Source organism: Ursus americanus, chromosome 5 (assembly GCF_024610735.1).
Source record: "Ursus americanus isolate L20-20 chromosome 5, mUrsAme1.1.p, whole genome shotgun sequence".
In the NCBI taxonomy this organism is placed as follows: Eukaryota; Metazoa; Chordata; class Mammalia; order Carnivora; family Ursidae; genus Ursus; species Ursus americanus.
Genome location: NC_142131.1, coordinates 58,194,400 through 58,221,439, shown reverse-complemented (window position 1 = coordinate 58,221,439; position 27,040 = coordinate 58,194,400). Strand labels below are relative to the sequence as shown.

Here is a 27,040-nt window from a genome sequence, read left to right as displayed (position 1 = left end):
CGTATAATATGATTCACCGATTCTATGCACTACTCATTGCTTATCGTGATAAATGTTTCTTAATCCCCTTCACCTATTTAACCCATCCCTTCACCCCAAAATTCTATTTTTTGATCTAGCAGTGAAGCTATACAGTCATTGCGTGAGCTTTTTTGTATCTGTGTGTTGCTTTACAATAACAGGATTTTTTTTAAAAAACATGCACTAGCAAATTTATTTCAAACATAATGTGAAGTCTCATAGAATCCAAATTTACCATGTACAAGTTATCAATTTTGTCTCTGTGGACAAGAGATTATATCTGTTCCCAAACAACTTATCTTTCAGTAGGAAGTGTTTTTTTAAAAGAACTAGAACTAGGCCATATTAAATATTAATTGACACAAAATTTATAAATAATGAACAAGACGGTTTAGAAGGAGATATGATTTGGGGGCAAGGATTGGAAAACAGGGGGAGCATCAGAAAAGGAACTTAAGCTCTATCATGAAGAGAGGGTAAAAGTGGGACATAGATCTTATGGAGGCTACATTGAGCATTTACTATACTCTAATCTTCTTCATTCATTAAATCATTTGATTCTCACAACAAACCAATGAAACTGGTTCTATTATTATTTTCATTATACAGATAAAGTAACGGAGGCACAGAGATGGTCTGTGTGAGGCATCAGTGGTAAGTACAGTTGAGAAGGTACTCTGGGGTGACTTGGGGCAAATGAGTTTTCCTTTCTGTACCTTAGTATCCTCTTATTTTAAATGGGGATGATGGGGAGATGGGCAAAATGGGTGAAGGGGAGTGAGAAATACAGACTTCCAGTCACAGAAAGAATGTGTCATGGGAAAAAAAGGTACAACATAGGGGATATATCAATGATACTATAATAGCATTGTAGGGCGACAAATGGTAACTACATTTGTAGTGATCATAGCATAATGTAAAAAAAGATGTCGAATCGTTATGTTGTACACCTGAAACTAATGTAATACTGTGTGTCAACTATTTTCAAATTAAAAATTTTTGTTTAAATATTTAGCATTACTTCTTTATTTTTCTAAAAAAGATTTTACTTATTTATTTGACAGAGAGAGAGAGCGAGCACAAGTAGGGGGAGAGGCAGAAGGAGAGGGAGAAGCAGGCTCTCCTCTGAGCAGGGAACCCAGTGTGGGGCTTGATCCCAGGACCCTGAGATCATGACCTGAGCCAAAGGCAGATGCTTAACCGACTGAGCCGCCCAGGCACCCCTCAAATTAAAAAAATTTAATAAAATAACTGAATTATCATAATAAAATGAAATAAAATGGGGGTGATAATAATAGCAGCACCTTATAGGGTTGTGAAAATTAAATGATTTAATGCATGTAAAGTATTTAGAACAGTTTCTGGCATGAAGCAAATACTCACTGAAGTTAGATATTGTAAAAACAGAATAATGGCTTCTAGGAAAAGTGCGTGAGAATTATCCACCATCGCCCCATTTCTTGTGTTAAGTTGGACCACTTGGTCCCTTTATGTACTCAGGATTTGCTATTTGTATAGAAGATTGCAGTTTCATATGCTGTTTCTACAGTTTCACAATAGACTGAGACTATGCTACTTTTTAAGGCATCTAGAACAGCACAACTTAAAAATTATTTGCCAGACTTTGTAAAGAGGGTGCCATATTCCAGAAAATAGGAAACTTGGCAGTTCCTATGGTAACACTGGCAGAGTGAGGTAAATGATTTTTAAATCTTTGCAGAATGTAGAAACTAAAGATAAGCAGAGGAGACAATTCTGCCAAGGGTGGGGTACAGCTTAAAGCAAGCATGGATACAGCCTGAAAGATGTCTGCAAAGATCACCTGGAGTTGGAGCCCCTCTGCAGTACAGAACAAACATGGTAACATCATTATGTAGCAGGGCAGGTGCCTAGAGGGTCTCTCTTTTTTTTAGAGGCATCTCTTTCTTATTCCTTTTTTTTTTTTTTTAAGATTTTATTTATTTGACAGAGAGAGAGACACAGCCAGCGAGAGAGGGAACACAGACAGGGGGAGTGGGAGAGGAAGAAGCAGGCTCCCAGCGGAGGAGCCTGATGTGGGGCTCGATTCCAGGACCCCAGGATCACGCCCTGAGCCTAAGGCAGATGCTTAACGACTGAGCCACCCAGGTGCCCCCCCTTTCTTATTCCTAACCCACAAGCAGAAGGCAGAGGGTATCACAAGTTGGGGTGACAGATACACAAAGGGAAAAAAGAGATGACCAGGAAAAGCCAGACAGGATCCCAAAATATACATACTTTCCATAAGAGGTATCTTTTAATACTAATTCTGGAGCTCTATACCAGCGTGTGGCCACATAGTCCGTATAAATGCCCCCAGGAGCTGCTAGAGTTCGTGCAAAACCAAAATCACAGAGCTTAGTAATTCCTGACTGGGATACTAAAATATTCTCAGGTTTTATATCTCGATGAATGATCTAAAAACAAACAGAAGATTCAATACATTAAAATGAGATTTCATTATCTAGAGGATCATTCAAAAATTATACTGAGAAAACCTAGCTAATTAAAACAGTAAAGCTATTTTCTTATCACATGCTATTTTCTTATCACATGCAAAGGATTAACTACACAAGGCAAAAGCTAAATAGTTACATGTTTTCAATTCTTGCCCCATCCATCATCTCAAAATAAAATGAAGCCGGGGTGCCTGGGTGGCTTAGTCGTTTGAGCCTTCAACTCTTGATTTTGGCTCAGGTCACGATCTCAGGGTCTTGGAATCAAGCCCTGCATCAGGCTCCATGCTCAGCCCAGAGTCTGTCCCTCTCCCTCTTCTCTGCTCACACCCCCCCCCCCGTGCTCTCTTGCTTTCTCTCTCTCTCAAATAAACAAAATCTTTTTTTAAAAAATGAAATGAAGCCAAGAAAACAGACATAATACTGAAAAGGTAAATCACATTCCCAAAAAGAAAAGTAACCAAAAGAACTTAATGAAAAACAGGTTATTTCCTTTAACCTCATGTCATTCTAGATACAACTAATTGCCCTTTCTTTCATTCCTTCACAGCTAAACCTCTTGAAGATATTATCTTTACTAAATCTTCTCTTTCTCACCACTCATTCACTCCTTAAAGTAATATAATCTTTCTTTTGCTTCTATATTCCATTAGACGGCCACAACCACAGTCATCATGAACTTCATTGTTGCTGTATCCAATTACATCCCTCAATATACACATCTGACTTGTTAACTTAGTGTAAAAATTTTGCCAACTACTCCTCCCTTCCCGATTTCAGGGACCTAAAATTCTCCCAGTCCCTTCTATTTCTGTGGCATTTCCTCTTTTTCTCTTTGTCTCTTAAAAGTAGGTTTCTGGGGGCGCCTGGGTGGCGCAGTCGTTAAGCGTCTGCCTTTGGCTCAGGGCGTGATCCCAGCGTTCTGGGATTGAGCCCCACATCAGGCTCCTCCGCTAGGAGTCTGCTTCTTTCTCTCCCACTCTCCCTGCTTGTGTTCCCTCTCTCACTGGCTGTCTCTCTCTCTGTCAAATAAATAAATAAAATCTTTAAAAAAAAAAAAAGTAGGTTTCTGGTCTCAGGATTTCTTTTCTCATACATCATGTTCCCTGGGTAATCACATTTACTCATTTGTTTTTTTTTTTTTTTTTTTTTTTTACCACTTTCTTCATTTGTTATGGGGAAACCATACTCTCTTGGCTTTCTTTTCACCTATTGGCTGCTCCATCTCAATCTCATCTACTCTTCTACCTTTAGTAACTAACAATATACTGATGATTTCCAAATTTCTATCTCTAATCAAGATAATACTCCTGATTTCCACAAGGAGTGGAAGTCCACAAGAAGTCCAACAAAGCTGACCCAGACACCCCTTAAACTTAGCAATTCCGAAACTGAATGCATATTCTCCCCTAAACCTATTTGTTCTCAACAGTCCTTTAGCTCCTTTAGAGGATGGATCAAACATTGACCCCATGGCTTAAGCCAGAAACCGAGGTAACCTTCTCCTTCAGCTCCCATACATACTTTTGTCCCTAGTTCAAGTTCCCTCAACTCTCTCACCAAAATTACTGCATTGCCAACTGGTCTCCCTGAATTCATTCTGATCCCCTCCAACCCACTGTCCACAAAAGGAAGTCACAATACTATTTTACAATCACATGTGTGTGGCACCAGCCTGGCTCAGTTGGAAGAGCATGTGACTCTTGATCTCGGGATCATGGGTTTGAGCCCTACACTGTTTGTAGTGGTTACTAAAAAAAAAAAAAAAATTAAAACTAAAAAAAATCACATGTGTGATCATGTCACTTCCCGGCTTAACATCCTTCAAGGATTCCCCATCCCATAGGACAAATTTGAAACTCCCGAAAATGGTTTATAAGGCCTTGTAGAATTTGGCCCTTGCTCACTTTCTCAACTTCCCTTTCCTAGCCTATAGGGTATTTCCCAATTTTCCAAGGTTTGTCTCACCTCTGTGCATTTGCTGATGTTTTTCCAACTGCCTAGAACACTTTGCCTGACCAACTATTTCTTTAGATCTTAGCTTAGGTATTTATATTAGATGTTCCTCGTATATGGTCTCACATCGTTCTGCACTTCCCCCATCACATTATTTGTCATGCCACATTATTAATTGTCTGTTTACTTGTTTGTAACTCCCACTAGACTGAAAGCTCCACAAGGGCAAGATGTATGTCTGTCTTGTTCAAGCTATATCCCTAGTGACCAATACAGTGCCTAAAACAAAGAAAGCGTTTAAAAATTTTATGAAATGTGTCAGCACAAGTGAAAATATCTCAGTGACAGAAATCTAGGACCTTTCCTTGTTTATACAACTTACTTATATAAGTCTTTTGGATTGGCTCTTGTTCTGCCTCAGTCTCCCTCCATAAATGGCCAAAAAATTAACTTGGGGTAATGTGCCACCTTAAGGGTGCCATCCATAAAACTATATTAATCTTTCTTTATTTCTACAACTTTTATTGAATGGCTACTATATGCCAGGCACTATACCAAGATCTAAAGATATAACATGAGCAAACACTGACATAGAAAAGCAAATCAAGATACCATTCACAAATTCTGCCCACCACATATCCATTGTCCTCCTCCTCAGTCCTTTAAACACAGGCAGAAAGATCCATCCAGTTGATACCCTAATATTTTCATTCTTTTCCACAACTAACACCATGACTATATATGGAATTTTGTTATCCTTGAGAACCAAGCACTTTCCAAAGCCCAACTTTTAAAACTCTATGCTTGACTACATCCTCCTTGGTCTTCCACTATCACACTATGACCTCCATAGAGACAATATTTCTTTCCCTTTGTTTAGGTCTTTAATTTCTCTTAATGTTTAGTAGTTTTCAGTTTATAGGTCTCATACATCTTTTGTCAGATTCTCCCTAAGTATTTCTTATATTTAAAGCTGTTTAATGGTGGTTTTTTTTGTTTTGTTTTTTTTGGGGGGGGCACCTGGGTGGCTCAGTCGGTTAAGTGTCCCACTCTTAGTTTTGGCTCGGGTCATGATCTCAAGGTCATGGGATCAAGCTCTCTCCCTCCCTCCCCCTCTACTCCTCCCCTCCCATATGCACACACATTCTCTCTCTCTCCCTCAAATAAATCTTTAAAAAAAAAAAGAGAAAGATTTTATTTTTAAGTAGTCTTTTCATTCAACCTGGAGCTTGAACTCAGAACCCTAAGATCAAGAATCACATGCTCTAGGGGCGCCTGGGTGGCACAGCGGTTAAGCGTCTGCCTTCGGCTCAGGGCGTGATCCCGGCGTTATGGGATCGAGCCCCACATCAGGCTCCTCCGCTATGAGCCTGCTTCTTCCTCTCCCACTCCCCCTGCTTGTGTTCCCTCTCTCGCTGGCTGTCTCTATCCTGTCGAATAAATAAATAAAATCTTAAAAAAAAAAAAAAGAATCACATGCTCTATTGACTGAGCCACCCAAGTGCCCTGTTTAATGGTATTTTTTATTTCTTTTTTTTTTTTTAAGATTTTATTTATTTATTTGACAGAAAGAGAGCACGAGCAGGGGGAGGGCCGCAAAGAGGGAGAAACAAGATCCCCACTGAGCAGGGACCCTGACATGGAGCTTGATCCCAGGACCCCAGGATCACGACCTGAGCTGAAGGCAGATGATTAACCAACTGAGCTACCCAGGTGCCCCTAATTTCAATTTCTGATTGTTGATTGCCAGTATATAAAAATACAATTAATTTTGATACACAGATCTTACATCCCACAACCTTGACAAACTTACAAATTAGTTCTGTTTTGTTGCAGATTCCATAGGATTTTTTAAAGATTTTATTTATTTATTTGACAGAGAGAGACAGCCAGCAAGAGAGGGAACAGAAGCAGGGGGAGTGGGAGAGGAAGAAGCAGGCTCCCAGCAGGGAGCCCGATGCGGGGCTGGATCCCAGGACCCTGGGATCACTCCCTGAGCCGAAAGCAGACACTTAATGACTGAGCCACCCAGGCGCCCCTCCATAGAATTTTCTACATAGATGATCATATCATCTGTAAATAAAGACATTTTTACTTTTCAAAAAAAAAAAAGTACCATTTCACACCCACTGGAATTGCCACAACCAAAATAACAATAAACAAATACTGGGGAGGAAGTGGAAAACTGGAATGCATTGTTAGTGGGGATGTAAAATGATACAGCAACTTTGGAAAACAGTTTGGCAGTTCTTTAAAAAGTTAAAACATAAACCATATGATCCATACGGTTTTTTTTGTTTTTTTTTTTAACGAAAGCTCCACACCCAACATGCAGCTTGAACTCATGAACCCTAAGATCAACAGCCACGTGTTCTACCGATGGAGCCAGCCGGTCACTCCTACCCATACAGTATTTTTTTTAAAAGATTTATTATATATTTGAGACAGAGTACGCCTGCAAGAGCTCACAAGTGGGGGGAGAAGCAGAGGGAGAGAATCTTCAAGCAGACTCCCCACTGAGCTCCAAGCCCCATGGGGGTGGGGGTGGGGTGCCTTCTTGATCTCCAGACCCATGAGATATGACCTAAGCCAAAACCAAGACCTGGATGTTGAACTGACTGAGCCACTCACGCACTGCCCCCAACCCCCCAACCCCCAGTATTCTTAATTCGCCTTATTTTACTTCCCTCTCCCTAGCTTCTGGGACTTTGTAAACCAACAGTCCCCAAAATCATAGGAAAACCAGTAGCCTAGCAGCCACCGGAGAAAGTGGAACAGGTTATATCTCCTCCAAAGCCCCATTCCCAGGTAACTATCATTATTTGACCTGTCTGACAAGTCACTGGAAAATCCCACTAGAAGCCTTGTCTTTTTTTGACCAAAGGCAGAGCTTGCCTAGTGCATAGAGCTTTTCTCCTGGGGTCTTGGTCAGAAATAACTAACAGCCACTTTATAACATTATAGCCACCTGAGGTAGCTGTAACAATTAGGACAAACAACAAGTTGGCCAAAATACTTAAAAAGATAGATTGGGAGTAAGATGTCCATAACGGGTTTGAAAAGCTTCAACATAGGGGTGCCTGGGTGGCTCAGTCAATTAAGTGTCTACCTTCGGCTCAGGTCATGATTCCAGGGTCCTGGAGCAAGCCCTGCATTAGGCTCCCTGCTCAGCGGGAAGCCTTCTTCCTCTCCCTCAGCGGCTCCCCCTGCTTGTGCTTGCTTTCTCCCTCCCCCCACTCTCTGTGTCAAATAAATATATAAAATATTTAAAAAAAAAAAAAAAAAGGGAACGAAAGAGAAAGGCTTCAACAAATTCCTGAGAATCCAAACAGCCACATGCAGAGCTATGCACATGCCCAGGAAAGACTGGAGATGGTATGAAAGCTCTTACCTGTGGATTAGTTTGAGGCTCTGAGCAAGCAAGAAGGTAAGATCAAGTGAGAGTCGCAAACTGCCTGCCTGAACACTGAGGCATGTCCCAACACACTGAAAGAGCCCCTCAGTAAAAAAAGCTGAGAGATTTCTTGGTTTCAAGCATTTAAGGAAATCTCTGCCTAATCATTAGCTAACCTCTAAGCCAAATGAGCAGAGATTTCAGTGGTCACACATGAGGAAGAATACACATTTTGCAGAATTAGTTCAGTAAAGTAACTAAACAGCCACAACAACAAACTCTGAGAAATGGCAAATTCTGATTTCCAGAGTTTTCACATTATGTTATTTTAAATTCCAGTTTTCAACAAAAAATTATAAATTTCCAAAAAAGGTATCTCTAAATCTCTAAAAAGGATCTCTAAAGGTATCTCTAAAATCTCTTAAAAAGATATGCAAAGAAACAAGTATGGCCCATATATGGAGAGAAAAGCAGTCCATAAGAAATCTTCCCTGGGGTGCCTGGATGGGTCAGTCAGTTGAGCATCAGACTCTTGGTTTCTCAGGTCATGATCTCATGGGTCTTGGGATTAAGCCCTGCATAGGGCTCCATACTCAGTGGGGAGTCTGCTTGAAGATTCTCTCCCTCCCCTCACTCTCTCTCTCTCTCTCTCACTCTGTCTCTCTAAAATAAATAAATCTTTTTTTAGCATTTTTTTTAAGATTTTGTTTATGTATTTGACACAGAGAGAGAGAGAGAGAGAGAGAGTACAAGCATGGGGAGAGGCAAGCAGAGGGAGAGGGAGCAGCAGTCTCCTTGCTGAGCAAGGAGCCCGATGTGGGGTTCGATCCCAGGACCCTGAGATCATGACCTTAGCCGAAGGCAGATGCTTAACCAACTGAGCCACCCAGGCACCCCTAACATAAATGAATCTAAAAAGAAAGAAAGAAAGAAAGAAAGAAAGAAAGAAAGAAAGAAAGAAAGAAAGAAAGAAAGAAAGAAAGAAAGAAAGGAAGGAAGGAAGGAAGGAAGGAAGGAAGGAAGGAAGGAAGGAAGGAAGGAAGGAAGAAAGAGTGAATCTTCCCTGAAGAAGCTCAGATATTGAATTTGCTGTAGACAATAATCAACTATTTTAAATATGTTCTAAGCTAGGGGTGCCTGGCTGGGTCAGTCAGTAGTGTGCGTGACTCTTGATCTCTGGGTTGTGGGTTTAAGCCCCACATTGGGTGTAGAGATTACTAAAAAAATAAATAAATAAAACTTTAAAAAAATGTTCCAAGCTAAAGGAAACAATGTCTAAAGAACTAAAGAAAAGTATGAACACAATGTCTCATCAAATAAGGAATATCCTGAGTGCCTGGGTGGCTCAGTTGGTTAAGCATCCGACTCTTTGTTTCAGCTCAGGTCATGATCTTAAGGTTGTGGGGAGCTCTGCACTCAGTAGGGAGTCTGCTGGAGAGTCTCTCTGTCCTTTTCCCTCTACCCCTTCTCCCACTCATGCTCTCACTCTCTCTCTTTTATAATATATATGTATAATATATAATATATATATAAATATATATAATATGATTTTTAAAAATTAAAAATAAAAAATACCCATAAAAAGAAAGAAATTATTAAAAAGAACTAAATAGGGATGGCTGGGTGGCTCAGTCAGTTAAGCATCTGCCTTTGGCTCAGGTCATGATCCCAGGGTTCTAGGATCAAGTCCCGCATCAGACTCCTTGCTCAGTGGGGAACCTGTTTCTCCCTCTGCCTGCTCTGCCTGCTGCTCCCCCTGCTTGTGTACTCTCTCTCTCTCTGACAAATAAATAAATAAAATATTAATAAATAAATAAATAAATAAATAAATAAACAAAAATAAAAAGAACTACATACAAAAGAACATGATCAAGAACACAAAAAGGCAACCCACAGGAGAAAATACTTGCAAATTCTGTATCTGTTAAGCATCTAATATTCAAATACATAAAGTACAACTCAACAATAAAAAGACAAGTAACCCAGTTTAAAAATGAGCAAAGGACTTGAATAGACATTTCTTCAAAGAAGATATACAAATATGAATTTGCCAGCCCTGAAGTTTTCATTTTAATGGAATTTATACTGTGTGATTTTTACATCTGAATTTCTTCATTTAACACGATGTTTTCAAGGTTCATTCATGGTGAGGCATATATCAGTACTTCATTCCTTTTTATGGCTGAATACATTTCATTGTATGTATATACCTCATTTGTTTATCCATTCATCAGACTGATATATAATTGAGTTGTTTCCATTTTTTGGCTATTATGAATAATGCTGCTATGAATATTCTTGTGCAAATTTTCACGTGAACACATGTTTTCAATTCTCTCATGTAGATACCTAGAACTAGAATTGCTAGGTCATATGGTAGTTCTATATTTAACTTTTTGAGTAACTGCCAAACTGTTTTCCATACCATCTGCACCATTTTACATTACCACCAGCAGTGTATGACCGTTCCAATTTCTCTACTTCCTCGCCAATATTCGTCATCGTCTGCTTTTTAAATTACAGCCAGCCTGGTGGGCGTGAAGTGATTTCTCATTGTAATTTTGATTTGTATTTTCATAATGACTAATGATATCGAGCATCGTTTCATGTGCTATCAGCCATTTATATATTTTGTTTGGAGAAATGTCTACTCAAATCCTTTGCCCATATTTAAATTGGGTTGTCTTTTTACTCTTGAGTTGTATTTTACATATCTTGGATACTTATCAGATATATGATTTGCAAATATTTTCTTTCATTCTGTGAACTTTTTACTTTCTTGATAGTGTCCTTTGATGTACAAAAGTTTTTAATTTTGATGAAGTCAAATTTGTCTACTTTTTTCTTTGATTACTTTTGCTTTTGATGTTATATCTAAAGAACTATTACCTAGGGATGCCTGGCTGGCTCAGTCAGAGGAGCATGCAGCTCTTTGTCTCAACGTAGGTTCAAGCCCCACGTTGGGTGTAGAGATTACTTAACAGGGAGCCTGACATGGGGCTTCATCCTGGGATCCTGGGATCACAACTCAAGCTGAAGGCAGATGCTTAACCGACTGTGCCACACAGGTGCCCCCATGAATATGAACTTTAGGACAGAAATTGAGACGTTTACCAATTTTAAGCACAAGGTCTGTATGTGGGTAAAAGCTGGAGGGGAATACAAAGAAATGAGAGTAGTTTTTGTTGGTGTGATAGGCTCAGATCATGATCTGGGAGTCCTGGGATCAAGCCCCACATCAGGCTCCCTGCTCAGCGGGGAGTCTGCTTCTGCCTCTCCCTCTGCTGCTCCACCTGCTTGTGCTCTCTCATTCTCTCTAATAAATAAAATCTTCAAAAGTTTTTTTAATCTGATTTATAATACCTCTGCTTTTGTAGCCCTATATGCTTGAAGGTAAACACTCATCTGAGGCAAGAACTCAAATTTCCATATCATCTAACAGCCTCAGAGAACCTGGTTCTAAATCACCTAGAACTTTGATTTGATAAACTTTCCAGTTGGAAAATTATACAATTCAACACTAATGTGTATATGAAAAAATAAGCCAGTAGCTTCTAGAAAGAGGCTGAATAAGGATGTTTGAAGTAGACCAAAAAACTGGGAATTCCCTTTATGCCCTAAAAACCAAATGGAAATTGCAGTCCTTGATTGGATCTTAATCTTAATAAATCATTTGTAAAAGATATTTTAGGAACAACTGGGTACAATTTAATATAAGTTTGGTATTACATGACATTAAAGAATTATTATTGTGCAGATGTAATCATGATTCTGAAGTTATATAGGAGAATGTTTTTGGGTTTTTTTTAATTTAAATTCAATTAACATATAATGTATTATTAGTTTCAGAGGTAGAGTTCAGTGATTCAACAGTTGTATATAACACCCAGTGCTCATTACATCACGTGCCCTCCTTAAGGCCCATCACCTAGTTACCCCATCCTCCCACTCACTTCCCCTCCAGCAACCCTCAGTTTGTTTCCTATGGTTAAGAGGCTCTTATGGTTTGTCTCCCTCTTCTCTCTGATTTCATCTTATTTTATTCCCCCCCCTTTCCCCTATGCTACTCTGATTTGTTTCTTAAATTCCACATATGAGTGGAATCATATGATAATTATCTTTCTCTGATTGACTTATTTCACTTAATACCCTCTAGTTCCATCCACATTGTTGCAAATGGCAAGATTTCAATTTCTGAAGGATGAGTAATATTCTACTGCATACATATACCACATCTTCTTTATCCATTCATCTGTCAATGGATATCTGGGCTCTTTCCATAGTTTCGCTACTGTGGACAATGCAGCTATAAACACTGGGGTGCAGGTGCCCCTTTGGATTACTACCTTTGTATCTTTGGGGTAAATACCTAGTAGTGCAAGTGCTGGATCATAGGGTAGCTCTATTTTTAACTTCTTGAGGAACCTCCATACTGTCTTCCAGAGTGGCTGTACCAGCTTGGATTTCCACCAGCAGCGTAAGAGGATTCCCCTTTCTTTGTACCCTCGCCAAAGCTTGTTTCTTGACTTGTTAATTTTAGCCTTTCTAACTGGTGTGAGGTGGTATCGCATTGTGGTTTTGATTTGTAATCCCTGATGCCGAGTGATGTTGAGCATATTTTCATGTGTCTGTTGGCCATTTGCATGTCTTCTTTGGAGAAATGTCTGTTCATGTCATCTGCCCATTGCATGATCGGATTATTTGTTCTTTGGTTGCTGAGTTTGATAAGTTCTTTAAAGATTTTGGATACTAGCCCTTTATCTAATACGGCATTTGCAAATATTTTCTCCCATTCTGTAGGTTGTCTTTTGGTTTTGTCAACAGTTTCCTTTGCTGTGCAAAAGCTTTTTAACATGATGAAGTCCCAATAGTTGATTTTTGCCTTTGTTTCCCTTGCCTTTGGAGAAGTGTCTAGAAAGAAGGTGCTGTGGCTGAGATCAAAGAGATTGCTGTCCATGTTCTCCTCTAGGATTTTGATGGATTCCTGTCTCACATTTAGGTCTTTCATCCATTTTGAGTTTATTTTTGTGTGTGGTGTAAGAAAATGGTCCAGTTTCAATCTTCAGCATGTGGCTGTCCAATGGAAAATATGCTTTTATAAAGAGATACATAGTGACCTATTTAGGAGTAAAACGTCAGGGTACCTATAATTTAAGATACCTCAGAGTAGATGAAGCAAAATATTAATATATTAAAACATATTATTTTTTTAAGATTTTTTTTTGAGAGAGTGCACATGTGCACATGAGTGAGCTGGGGGGGAGAAGAGGGGCAGAGGAAGAAGGAGAGAGAGAATCTCAAGCTGATTCTGTGCTGATTACAGAGCCCGATGTGGGGCTCAATCTCATGACCCTGAGATCATGACCTGAGCAGAAACGAAGAGTGGGACGCTTAACTGACTGAGCCATCCAGGAACCCCAAAACATATTAAATAATAATAAAATGTTAACAATAGCATTATCCAAATAGTAACAATTCCCTGTTTAGAAGACTATGAGTTTAAAATTCAAAGCAGAGTTAAAAAAAAAAAACAACTATGCAAGGGGCAGCGGGGTGGCTCAGTTGGTTAAGTGTCTACCTTTGGCTCAGGTCATGCTCTCCAGGTCCTGAGACTGAGCCCCATGTCAGGCTTCTTGGGCAGCAGGGAGTCTGCTTCTCTCTCTCTCTCTCCCTTTGCCCCACCCCATCATTCACTCTCTCTCTCAAATAAATCTTTTAAAAAATAAAAATAAATAAAACACTATGCAAAAGTGGCCTAAACTTAGGGAAGAAGGGCTTTGTGGAGTAGGAGGTGGGATGGGGCTAAGAAATATCAACAGTGCTTTGGTATTATTCAGAATATTTCGTAATTCATAAAGGTTACTGAAAATTTAATAAAATTTAAGAAGCTCCATAAGGACAGGAATCAAGTCTTTTTCACTCAAGGCTGCATCCTCAGCTCCTACTACAATCAATGATTGCTACCAGAAGATGCTCAATGAGTATTTATTGGATAAAGGAATGAGGGAACGAATAACCATTTCTTCCCCATAAGTGGCCAAATATTTGCATTTACACTTCGCTTCCAAAATGGTTTCAAAGTGACTTATAATATTTTTTTTCAGGATTCACAAAACTTTATTCATTTAGAATAAACAAGCTCTTACATAGCACCTAGACTGTTTCACAAGCTTACCGGACTTGGACTATTTTTGAAGAATTATTGCTATTTGTATGACGTTTACAATTTTGTGTATAGTATGGTATTTTCTAAGTACACAATAAGCAATCTGAATTATCACATGAATTCCAAAACTTTGAGTTTTTAAAAATAATTTTATGAAATAAAAGCATGCTAAGATTTATTGTTTACATAGTTTTATTTTTTTTAAGACTTTATTTATTTGACAGAGACAGACAGCAAGAGAGCACAAGCACGGGGAGTTGCAGAGAGGAGGGAGAAGCAGGCTTCCTGCTGAGCAGAGAGCCCGATGTGGGGCTCGATCCCAGGACCCTGGGATCATAACCTGAGCTGAAGGCAGATGCTTAACCGACTGAGCCACCCAAGTGCCCTGTTTACACAGTTTTTTTTTTTTTTAATTTTTTTTTTTTTAAGATTTTATTTATTTATTCGACAGAGAGAGACAGCCAGCGAGAGAGGGAACACAAGCAGGGGGAGTGGGAGAGGAAGAAGCAGGCTCATAGCGGAAGAGCCTGATGTGGGACTCGATCCCATAACGCCGGGATCACGCCCTGAGCCGAAGGCAGACGATTAACCGCTGTGCCACCCAGGCGCCCCTGTTTACACAGTTTTAATCTGTCATACCCATTTGCTCTAAAATAATGAGCTGAAATTATAACATCCCACTTGCAAAAGCCAGACATAGTCAACTCTTACTTCTGTGTTTGAGAGTGGAAGACCAGCAGTGCACATCAGCACAAATAGCACATAATCTTATGCTACATAGTTTGGATATTTTATAATATATTTTTAAATTTCTTTAAGTAGAGTTGACACACAATGTTATATTTCATTCAGGTCTATGAGGCTTATACTACTAACCAGATCAAAATTTTAAATTTTAAAAAACAACCAGAGTGAAAAAGATAAACCAAATTCCTATAATTAACTAGTTACTGTAACTGAACAGTAAATTTTTATTTGAGCTGCATAGAAGCCAATATAGGAAAGAAAACCTATTTTCATTATTAAATGAAAGAAGGTAAACAAATATTTCTGGAGATAAAAAGCTTTTCAGGTACTGAACTGTATCTGACTTCATAAATTATGAAAATAACATTGGTATCATGGTAGACACTATTTTAGAAATTTCAGTTACATAAAAACATTCATCTGAAATTGGAGATATTAGGAAAATAAAGTTTTTCTTTCTTGATTTTTGTCAACATGAAGATACCTTAAATCATCAAGGCCAGAACCTAGATACACAGATAATAGGCATAACAATATTCCAATGAGCCACTTCACTCACAGCTGCCTTAATTCTCAGGAATAACTAACTTTACAATATTCTGTGAGATGAGCGACAGGGATAATTTTACTTTAGGTCCTGGGTAAGACCAAGAGAATAAAAGGATTTAGATGCTTCTGTCTAGGCCTTTTCTCTGCTGTCCCCACAATTCCATGGACATTCTTACATATTTGGTGCTGAGGACTACCACTTACTTTTCTTTCTGTCCCTTGGAAAATAATCCATCCTTACCTCTTCAACCATAGTCTCTAAGATAAAGTTCCCGAATCTGTATATACAGTTCTGACAACTTCCTAGAAAGACCATGTTAAATAATAGGTCAACCACTATTCTGTCTTAGAAATTCTCACTGTCCCTTAAAATATATCAATGTTTCTAAAAAGCAATTCCCCTCCTGTAAAACCGGTTACTGCCACTGGCACCATAATGCTCCTGCACTCAATTAAAATTTTTGTAATTATCTTTGATTTCTTACTTTGTTCACATCCCTCTCATATCTACTCAGACCCCACATCCTATCATCATTTCCGCTTTGAGTCTTTCCATCCTCTGCCTTTGCCATCCTTCCTCCTCCTATTTCAAGTCCTTACCGCTTCATATCTGGACTGTCACAATAGCCTCTCACCTGATCTGCTTCTACCCACACTTCTCCTCTACACCTGCCAAAATAAGCTCAGGTTTTGTTTTAATCCTGTTACAGACAGGTCAAAACCCTTCTGCAGTTTCCCAGTATCCTCAGGAAAAAGTCCAAACTGTTCAGGATGAATTTCAAGATTCTGGAAACCTCTCCTCAGGGAACCTGTGCAATCTTACCACCCTTTACCTAGTCTCTGTAAAGCTCACTCACCACCACTCTCTGAAGTCCCCTGCTCAGGCCTGCCACTGTTCTCACAGTGGTACCCCATCTGAATCTATTTCCTCTTCTATTCCAGTGAAATTGTAGCTACAATTCCAAATTCTACTTACTTTAGTTTTACTTCCTCTTTGAAGTCCTCTCCTCTGAGTATAGCCCATACTGGTGTTTCCCTTGATTCAAGAAACACTTCCAAATGGATAAGGCACAATAGGGATACAGATAATACAACTATTCCTAACTCCCTACCAGCACTACTTATTAAGTACTTAAAATACGCTTGACACAGTGCTAAACACTTTATACCTACTGCCTAATTTGAGCTTTACAAAAAAATCTGTGCGGTACTATATCATTTTACTGATGAGGACAGTCAGGCTCAGAGAGGTTAAGTATCTTTCCTGGGACCAGAGTGTAATGCGGCTGCCACCTGTCACTATGCACTACTACAGTGAGCTGTGAACTGCACAGGTGTGTGGTTGCCCATAGAAAAGCTGGTGGGTGAAAATCTAGGATAGTCTGATTCCACAGACTGTGCTCTTAACTATTACATTATACTGCCTCCCCATGGATCCAGCTGGCAAGGAAATGACAATCTGAATTCCAGTTGCTATCACAACCACATTTTTCAAAACCACAAAATAAAATGCACTATTAGCAAGACATAAAATTAGAAATTAAGATATCAAAAAAATCTTAGGATATATAGATATTATGCCTATATCACTTACTAATAAATATTTTGAGGCTCTTCCTGTTATATCCTGAATATATATCTAACTTTCCAGAAAGTAGAGCTGAAATTGGGAACGAATACCTCCATAAAAACCTGCTGAGCTAAACACTTAACTAGGCAATGTTAAAGGCAACACTAAGAATTAGAACAGTTAATCTTTCCTGTCTTGATTTTTTCATGTTAAGCAAGACTATGTACCTCTTAGCAACTTTATTTCTGCTTTCTTTCCCTAAAGGCATCCACATTCATTTGCCGTTCCCCTGTCCTAGTTTCCAGTTCCTACCTCCAAACCTTCCTTCATTTGAGCCTGCCTGGCAACATTTTGATGTAATTTCCCCAACAAAAGGTCCCAACTGACTGCTGGTTCCTCCTTACCAAATTACTGATACTTCCTTTAGCATCTCATACTTGCTCTGCCCTATTGTTATAATTACAGCTTTATTAATGTGTACTTAACATGTTTTGCAATTCTGCAACTAAAGTGTAAGGTAGTGACCCCAGTTTCAGGATGTCAATTACTATTGTACAGGAAAATACTTTTAAAACCTTCATTAAGGGGCACTTACGATTCATGTACATCCTATAGTTTGGCTTACTACGAAGCACTTACGTTATTATTGTGAAGATATTCAATTGCTCGAAGGATCTGGAAGAGGTATCTTCTAAGTCGTTTACTCTCTAGTCCATGACAATAATGTTGTAACTCATCTAATACTGTGTGGTCAACAAATTCAAATACCAAGTGAATTTTCTTTTTCTGCCTAAAAACTTCAATCAGATTGACCAGGTTTTCATGACGAAATTGCTATTGACAAAAGAAAGAGATTTATAATAAATTATTTTATGCACAATAATTTATACATATAACACCCATATAATTTTTAAAAGCAGAAATATCCTCAGCCTATTTTTTAAAAGATTTTATTTACTTATTTGAAAGAGAGAGAGATCAAGAGAGGGAGGGGAGGAAGAAATAGACTCCCCACTGAGCAGGGGGCCTGATGTGGGGCTTGATCCCAGGACCCTGGGATCAGGACCTGAGCCCAAGGAAGACGCTTAACCAAATGAGCCACCCAGGTGCCCTATTCTCAGCCTATTTGACTCATGCATGTCAGTAGAAATATTTCAACTTATTTGTTTATATTCCTATTTTTTAAAAATGCTAAACTAGGGGCTCCTGGCTGGCTCAGTCAGAAGAACATGCAACTCTTGATCTTGCGGTCGTGAGTTTGAGCCCCATGTTGGGTATAGAGATTACCAAAAAAAAAATAAACTTAATAAAATGCTGAACTATTTCATAATTAATACATATAGAACAAGGGGAGATGTACTACCTTACTTCAAGTTGGCATTTGATTGTTTATTAAAATAATTTAGAGTTAATGTACTATAATGCAACCTGGTATGCTGCTAAGACATATCTTTTTTTTAAGATTTATTTCTTTATTTGAGAGAGAGAGAGAGTGAGAGAGAGTGTGTACAAAGGGAAGGAGCAAAGGGACACAAAGAGAGAGAATCCCAAGCAGGTTCCGAGCTCAGCAGATATGGAGTTTGATCTCACAACCCTGAGATCACGACTTGAGCTGAAACCGAGAGTCAGACACTTAAATACTGCATCACCCAGGTGCCCCTAAGACATATCTTTCTATCCTTTAACTTGGTTTATAGTTAAATCTAACATCTGAAATTTAAAATGTTATGTTTTCAAATAAACATGGATTTCAATGCCACTCAGTCTGCAATCTGAATTCAAAGAATTTTCTTAGTTTGATCCTCAACTCTCAAGAGTGAAACATAAGTTCTAGGTGGATATTATAAATTAATTAATTATACTGGAACAAAAGAGTATCAAAATATGCAGAAACTTTACAGATATGTGAAATAACAATTTATAGTCATAGAACTTCACAAAAATATACAATTATTTGTGGATACCTTTTTGTTCACTGTCTATAATATTCTACTAAGTAATAAGAAATCTTTTTAAACTAGTAACAACCAGTGTTAAAATAACTTCAAAAGGTCAAAAACGGCATTCATCAGCTTAGAAAACAAACGAGGTTCAATATTTTATACTGCTTACTTTATTTTTTAACACACTAACTTAATTATTACCAATTCTCAAATATTTAACATTTTCAAATTACTTAAAGCATTTATTCATTTGGCTAAAAATTGAGAGGTATATTTTCAATGTTAGAGTCATTAGAAAATTAAACTTTTATGAAAAATATTGGTCTTTATTCTAACAGCACAATTATCAATTTTTCTACTTATCTGTACTAACACATAGACCAAAGTCCTTAAAATATGACTGAAAGAAAAATATGCCAGAATATAACGCCAGATTCCCTTCCTATTTTTGCTCCCAATTTCCCTGGTTGGCAAGATGCCAGAGTGCTGCAGTGACACCATGCTAGCAGCAGCAAAAACAACTGACTGCTTTTGGACATTACACTACTAATCCTTCAACTAAGGAAAATTACTGGTTCCCTCTCCTGCCTTTATTTTAAAGGCTAAAGCAATGAAGAGTTAACGTGAGTTAATAAGCATTATGGAAGATCCACCAGGGTAAAGAATTAGGTGCTTTCTCAAATTAACCATGAAACTCCTAGAAATGCTCCACTGCCACTCTTCAAGTTGTTTACTTTTGTTTTCCTTCATTACCGGACAACTTTGCTACAGATATTGTCACTAATTACTCTAACTTTAATGTATTTAATAAAATTCTAGTAGATAAAAATTTAATTCAAATGAAGTCATAATGGCAAATTTTTATTTATTTTTATTTTTTTTTAAGATTTTTTATTTATTTATTTGACAGAGATAGAGACAGCCAGCGAGAGAGGGAACACAGGCAGGGGGAGTGGGAGAGGAAGAAGCAGGCTCATAGCGGAGGAGCCTGATGTGGGGCTCGATCCCAGAACGCCGGGATCACGCCCTGAGCCGAAGGCAGACACCCAACGGCTGTGCCACCCAGGCGCCCCATAATGGCAAATTTTTAGACTAAAAATGTGAATTAATCCAAGAACTCTCTCTCGTTGAATTAGATTAGACCAAGCTAAAAATTCTATAAGAAATAAGCCAACGAGGGCCACTGGGTGGTTTGGTTTGTTAAGCTTCTGACTCTTGATTTCACCTCAGGTCTTGATCTCAGGCCCAGTGTGGAGCCTACTTAAAAATAAAACAAACAAACAAAAACACCCAACTAAATAAATAAGCCAATGAGAATAAATAGTTAAGGTGTTTCAAAACAGTTTGCATAACAGTTGTAATAGTTAAGCACATTTTTAAATTCATCTCTGTGTTCTTGCCACATATTGGTTGTTTTTACAAAATGATAAAGTAGAAAAAAATAATCAGCTTAAATGTAACAGAGTTGAAGAAAGAGCAAAAGATATTGCCTGGGAAAAGATCTCCATCTAATCAGATTTTCACTTATTGTACAACACAATTTCACAATTGTACAACAATTGCCTTACGGTATTACAGTGTTTTAGGTGATGAGGGATAGGACTGGCATCTCACAAAATTATAACATCTTTACTGACTTTACCTTTTCTTTCCACTGTCTAAAAGTAGAGTACTTCAACAATCCACATATATAAATGCCTAATGTATTTATTTTATTTAAAAAACAAATCGATCCATCATATCTAATATAAACTAACAAAGAAGGAAGAGAATTTCACAGAACTAAAACAAATAACCCTAAAATTTGTATAGAATCACAAAAGACCTCCAATAGTCAATGCAATCTTGAGAAAGTAGAACAAAGCTAGAAGTATCACAATCCGAGATTTCAAGATATACTACAAAGCTATAGTAACAAAATAGTATGGTACGCGCACAAAAATAGACACATAGGCAAACAGAACAGGACACAGAGATCAATGGAACACACAGATAAACAGAAGTGGCATAAAAACATGACCACAAATCAAAAGAACAGAACACACCTATATGGTCAATTAATTGACAACAAAGGAGGCAAGACAATCACGAAGAGACAGTCTTTTCAATAAATAATATTGGGGAAACTGGACAGCTACGTGCAAAAAAATGAAACTGCACCACTCTCTAACACCATACACAAAAATAAACTCAAAATGGCTTAAAGACCTAAATGTGAGACCTGAAACCATAAAACTCCTAAAAGAAAACATTAGGCTGTAATCTCTTAGAGATCTCCCTTAGCAATATGTTTATGGATCTGTGTTCTCAGGCAAGGGAAACAAAAGCAAAAATAAATTATTGGGACTATACCAAAATAAAAAGCTTTTGCACAGCAAAGGAAACCATCAACAAAACAAAAAGGCAACCTACTGAATGGGAGAAGACACTTAAAAATGATGTATCGGATAAGGGTTTAATATCCAACATATATAAAGAACTTACACAACCCAACACTAAAAAAGACAAACAATACTATTTAAAAATAGGCAAAGGACCTGGATAGACATTTTTCCAAAGGAGATATACAGATGGCAAACAGACGCATAAAAGATGCTCAACATCACTCATCAGCAGGGAAATGCAAACCAAAACCACAATGAGATATCACCTCACACCAATCAGAATGGCTAATATTAAAAAGACAAGAAAACAACAAGAGTTGGCAAGAATATGGAGGAAAGGAAACTCTTGTGCACTGTTGGGGGGTGGCTATAAATTGAAGAAGTCACTGTGGAAAATAGCATGGCGGTTGCCCAAAAAATTAGAAACAGAAATACCACATGATCCAGTAATTCCATTACTGGGTATTTGCCCAGATAAAGTGAAAACACTAATTCAAAAAGATGTACGCTATTTGATAAAGCAGGAAAAAACATCCGGTGGGAAAAAGACAGTCTCTTCAATAAATGGTGCTGGGAAAATTGGACAGCTATATGCAAGAGAATGAAACTTGACCACTATCTCACACCATACACAAAAATAAACTCCAAATGGATGAAAGACCTCGATGTGAGACAGGAATCCATCAAAATTCTAGAGGAGAACATAGGCAACAACCTCTACGACATCGGCCAAAGCAACCTTTTTCATGACACATCCCCAAAGGCAAGAGAAACAAAAGATAAAATGAATTTATGGGACTTCATCAAGATTAAAAGTTTCTAAACAGCCAAGGAAACAGTCAGAAAAACTAAGAGGCAGCCCACGGAATGGGAGAATATATTTGCAAATGACACTACAGATAAAGGACTGGTATCCAAGATCTACAAAGAACTTCTCAAACTCAATACACGAGAAACAAATAAACAAATCAAAAAATGGGCAGAAGATATGAACAGACACTTTTCCAATGAAGACATACAAATGGCTAACAGACACATGAAAAAATGTTCAAAATCATTAGCCATCAAGGAAATTCAAATCAAAACCACACTGAGATACCACCTTACGCCAGTTAGAATGGCAAAAATAGACAAGGCAAGAAACAACAATTGTTGGAGAGAATGTGGAGAAAGGGGATCCCTCCTACATTGTTGGTGGGAATGCAAGTTGGTACAGCCACTCTGGAAAACAGTGTGGAGGTCCCTTAAAAAGTTAAAAATTGAGCTACCCTATGATCCAGCCATTGCACTACTGGGTATTTACCCCAAAGATACAGACGTAGTGAAAAGAAGGGCCATATGCACCCCAATGTTCATAGCAGCAATGTCCACAATAGCTAAATTGTGGAAGGAGCCGAGATGCCCTTCAACAGATGACTGGATTAAGAAGTTGTGGTCCATGGGGCGCCTGGGTGGCACAGCGGTTGGGCGTCTGCCTTCGGCTCAGGGCGTGATCCCGGCGTTATGGGATCGAGCCCCACGTCGGGCTCCTCCGCTATGGGCCTGCTTCTTCCTCTCCCACTCCCCCTGCTTGTGTTCCCTCTCTCGCTGGCTGTCTCTATCTCTGTCGAATAAATAAATAAAATCTTTAAAAAAAAAAAAAAAAAAAGAAGTTGTGGTCCATATATACGATGGAATATTACTCAGCTATCAGAAAGAACGAGTTCTCAACATTTGCTACAACATGGACAGCACTTGAGGAGATAATGCTAAGTGAAATAAGTCAAGCAGAGAAAGACAACTATCATATGATTTCTCTCATCTATGGAACATAAGAACTAGGATGATCGGTAGGGGAATAAAGGGATAAAGAAAGGGGGGGTAATCAGAAGGGGGAATGAAACATGAGAGACTATGGACTATGAGAAACAAACTGAGGACTTCAGAGGGGAGGGGGGTGGGGGAATGGGATAGACCGGTGATGGGTAGTAAGGAGGGCACGTATTGCATGGTGCACTGGGTGTTATACACAACTAATGAATCATCGAGCCTTACATCGGAAACCGGGGATGTACTGTATGGTGACTAACATAATATAATAAAAAATCATTAAAAAAAAAAAAAGATGTACGCACTACTATGTTTACTGCAGTGTTATTTACAATAGCTAAGATACGGAAGCAACCTAAGTATCCATTCACAGACAAATGGATAAAAAAGATATGGTGTATATATATAATGGAATATTACTCAACCATAAAAAGGAATGAGATTCTTTTTTTTTTTTTTTTTAGATTTTTTTTAAAGTAAGCTCTACACCCAACGTGGGGCTCAAAGTCACAAGCCTGAGATCAAGAGTCACATGCTCTACTGACTGAGCCAGTCAGGTGCCACCCCAAAAATGAGATCTTAACATTTGAGACAACATGGATGGACCTAGAAGGTATTACAATGAGTGAAATTAGTCAAAGAAAGACAAATACCATATGACTTCACTTATACGTGGAATCCAAAAAACACAAAACAAATGAATAAACAAAAAAATCAAACAGACTCTTAAATACAGAAAACAAACTGGTGGTTGCTAGAGGGCATAAGGGGAGTGGGTGGGTGAGATAGGTAAAAGGGGATTAAGAGGTACAAACTTCCAGGGATAAAGCTAAAAAGTCACAGAAATGAAAAGTACAGCACAGGGAATATGGTCAATAACATTTCATGGTGACAGATGATGACTACACTTATCATGGTGAGCACTCAGTAATGTACAGAAATGTCAAATCACTACATTGTATACCTGAAATTAATATAACATTATATGTTAATTATACTTCAATTATAAAAGAGGGGAATATTGCTTTTTTATCAAATAAAAATGAAAAAGTATTTTCTTCATCACATAAAACATCTAGACTATGTTGTCAAGTCATAAACCTTAAAGCATCTATATTCTAATAAGTAAAATATGTAGATTTAAATATTTTTTTAATCACTAGTTTTGTACCCAGTCCCCAAGGAATGCTAATGCTCCTTTCTTCACACTCCTGAGTTCTTTCCCCTGGGATGACCTGTCATACCAACACAAATTTCTATTTTTCACTGCATCTATAAAAGCATACTAGTCAGCTTTACTTAAATGTATTCTTGTCACATCAAATTCAACATTTCTAAAACTGAACTAGTTCCCAGACCATTTCTCGTTTGGGTCTTTCGTATTTCCATCAGTGAGAACAGTCACTAAATTTCAGCAATTCCTTTGTCTCCCTCTGTTTCCTTCTACATTACTTCATGTCTTCTTTTGCAATATATTCTATTTTAATTTTGCTTTTCTAACTTTAAATTCAAATTGCTGCAACCCAGCAAGGGTCTCATGTTATTTACCAGGATTCTTGAATTAAACTTATATGAGACCTCCCTATTTTTACTCTTCCAACGTATTCTAAAAAATAGTGCTAGATTATTATATATAGTTGCTTTATTTTTAATATGAAACCTTCCACCTCTTTCAAAATCAAATTTTGTCCTTCTAAGACAAGACTTTAAAACCTAACTCCAGTTTACTTCTCTAATCTCACTTCTTTCAACTTCTGTACAAAAAACTCTACAGATCAATCAATGTCTCTGCTCTCTGTACTTTGTCCTGCTTGAACATCTCTGAGTTTATGTTGTAACCCTAACCTAGAATGCAATAGTTTCTCCCTCCTGCCTTAATTCTGCACATCCTTTAAGACCAAACGCATGTCCCATTTCCTCCGAGAAAATTTCTCTACCCAATTGGACTTTGTGTTACTCACTTGGCATTTATTATGAGTCACTTTTATTCAGTATTGTTTTCAGGGGCCCTCCCATCCTTCTGATTAAACAATAAAAGTTCTTTAGAGCAGATACTGGCTTTCACTGTTCCTGAATAAATATTTCATAATATTTGGCATAACTTTGCTACATTATATATAAGCATATATATCTTGTATCACTATAAAATTTCAAAATGTAGACAATAAGATAGGGTACCACACTTTCTTATTCTACACTACGTCTTAATACATCTGTTAACTAAAAGATCCCTTATATAATTTTTTATTCCATAACAGTTCCTCTTTTGACTTACAGCAATTAAGGTAAAAGAAGCAAACCTTTAAAAACTTTATTTCTCTCGTTGCAATTTTGTTGATAGACTTTTCTGGTTTCTCATAAAATATCTTAATGGCCACTATCTGCCCAGTATCCTTATGTTTACACTTCATCACTGTTCCATAACTTCCTTCTCCCACTTTTCCGAGGGTTTCATACATCTCCATTTTCAAGCCCGGATTCTTCTTCATAAAAATTAAAAAAAAAAAAAACAGTTAAACATTTGTACATTTATTTATACAAGCTGAACAATGCACTTCCACAATAAACCCATATTTTAAAATACGTAAACATGGAAAATATTAATCTTTTCCAGACACTTGTTTGTCCTCCGGAACTCTGCCATCTAGGCAGTACGGTGTCCTCGTGGGGCTCCAGCTCTCACCAGAAGTTAGGGAGCTTCCTGCTGTCTCGGTCATTCCCGTGCACACTCAGATTTAAGATTCCCTCACTACACGTCACCTATCCATCAGGAATGGTGTCCGCACACTTCCTGTCATACGCCCCTCAACTATGGGGTTCCCGAAATACCGCAGTCGCCTACAGATCAGGCCCCCGACCCAAGAAAACCTCAGCCCCACTGGTTCCTCAAACCAGACGTCTTAGGGTCCCGGACCAGTGTTGCGCCCCCTGCCCCGCAATCGACCTCCTCCGGTCAGCCGACGATGTCTCAGCCCATTTTGCTGTCCCGCCGGCCTGGCTCCGCGCAGTCCTGGCGGAACAACTGGACACCGACCATACTTAGCTTGCCAGCCCCTGAAGCGCCAGGCAGCCCACTACCATGGCAACGGTGCCGCTGACCTCGCGCTCGGGGCCTACTGCGCAAGACCGGAACATCGGGCGCACTCGGCCCGACCCGGAAGAGAAAATGAGAAATGGTGAAAACAAGTTCCCGGTGGGTGCTAAGTGAAACCTTTCTTGGGGTTGGGGTGGGGAATATTTGGATTGAGACCAACTCACAAGGTTGGTTTTGAGTAGAGGTGGGGTAGGATCCACATTTTACTGCACCGAGAGTCTGCATGTCTTCTAGGGAGGGGCAACAGAGGCGGAAGCTTGCCCGACCTGCTTCTTAGATGCCTCCAGGCCAAAGAACTTCTGCCGCTGGTGCTGGGTCCTAAAAGGATGGCTGGAGTCATTAAATAGAGACATCTTGTAAAACAAGTCTTCCAAGGAAGTCTTGTGTAATTATAGTCGTCTAAGTTACCTAGTTATATTAATATTCCATAGACCTGAGTTGGACCTCAGCTGTCGACATTCATCCTTAAATGGGGTTGAAACGGTTCTTAAATCAAGAATGTTTCTTGAACACCTGCTATATACTTTTAATTCTTTTTTCCGAACTCGTAATATTCCTTTTTAAAAACACCGTCTTTGGGAAACAAAAGCGTTCGGTAGACATACCAACATGTCCTGACATACAAGGGCACAGCAGGGGGGGGGGGGAGCCATTAACTAATTGCTCAAGAACTACAATGGGGTTCTGCTGACCTGACAGCCTCCATAAACTATGAGTTTCTTTAGCATTTCACTGCATATGAACCAACCTGTATGTCTTCATCCTTAGCTACATACTGGAGAGATTTAGGATCCGTACAGCAGGAAGACAAAACAATGAGAATATTCAGCTTTTAACTTACAGAATCTCATTTGTGAATGCATCGCAGAACCTATCAAGAGTTAGGCTTGGCTAACTTGATCCCAAAGCCAGTTATAAAAGCAAAAGACAGAA

General features: G+C 38.6%; 1 protein-coding gene across 11 annotated transcripts in view; it reads right to left on the bottom strand.

The window, feature by feature from the left end:
- Positions 1-27,040, bottom strand: part of CDKL3 (cyclin dependent kinase like 3) — an 82,760-nt gene that overhangs the window by 53,988 nt on the left and 1,732 nt on the right. For 3 of the 11 annotated variants that reach the window (XM_087862271.1, XM_045794687.2, XM_045794688.2), the window contains exons 1-3: positions 25,314-26,124; positions 17,517-17,711; positions 2,278-2,456 (exon numbers count right to left, since the gene is read on the bottom strand). In XM_087862271.1, the coding sequence (XP_087718397.1) occupies positions 2,278-2,456; positions 17,517-17,711; positions 25,314-25,502 (563 nt within the window). In that variant the 5' untranslated portion in view covers positions 25,503-26,124. Of the gene's footprint in view, positions 1-2,277; positions 2,457-17,516; positions 17,712-25,313; positions 26,125-26,271; positions 26,426-27,040 lie in introns of those variants that run through there. The other 8 variants (XM_087862270.1, XM_087862269.1, XM_045794690.2 and 5 more) reach the window with 7 other exon arrangements.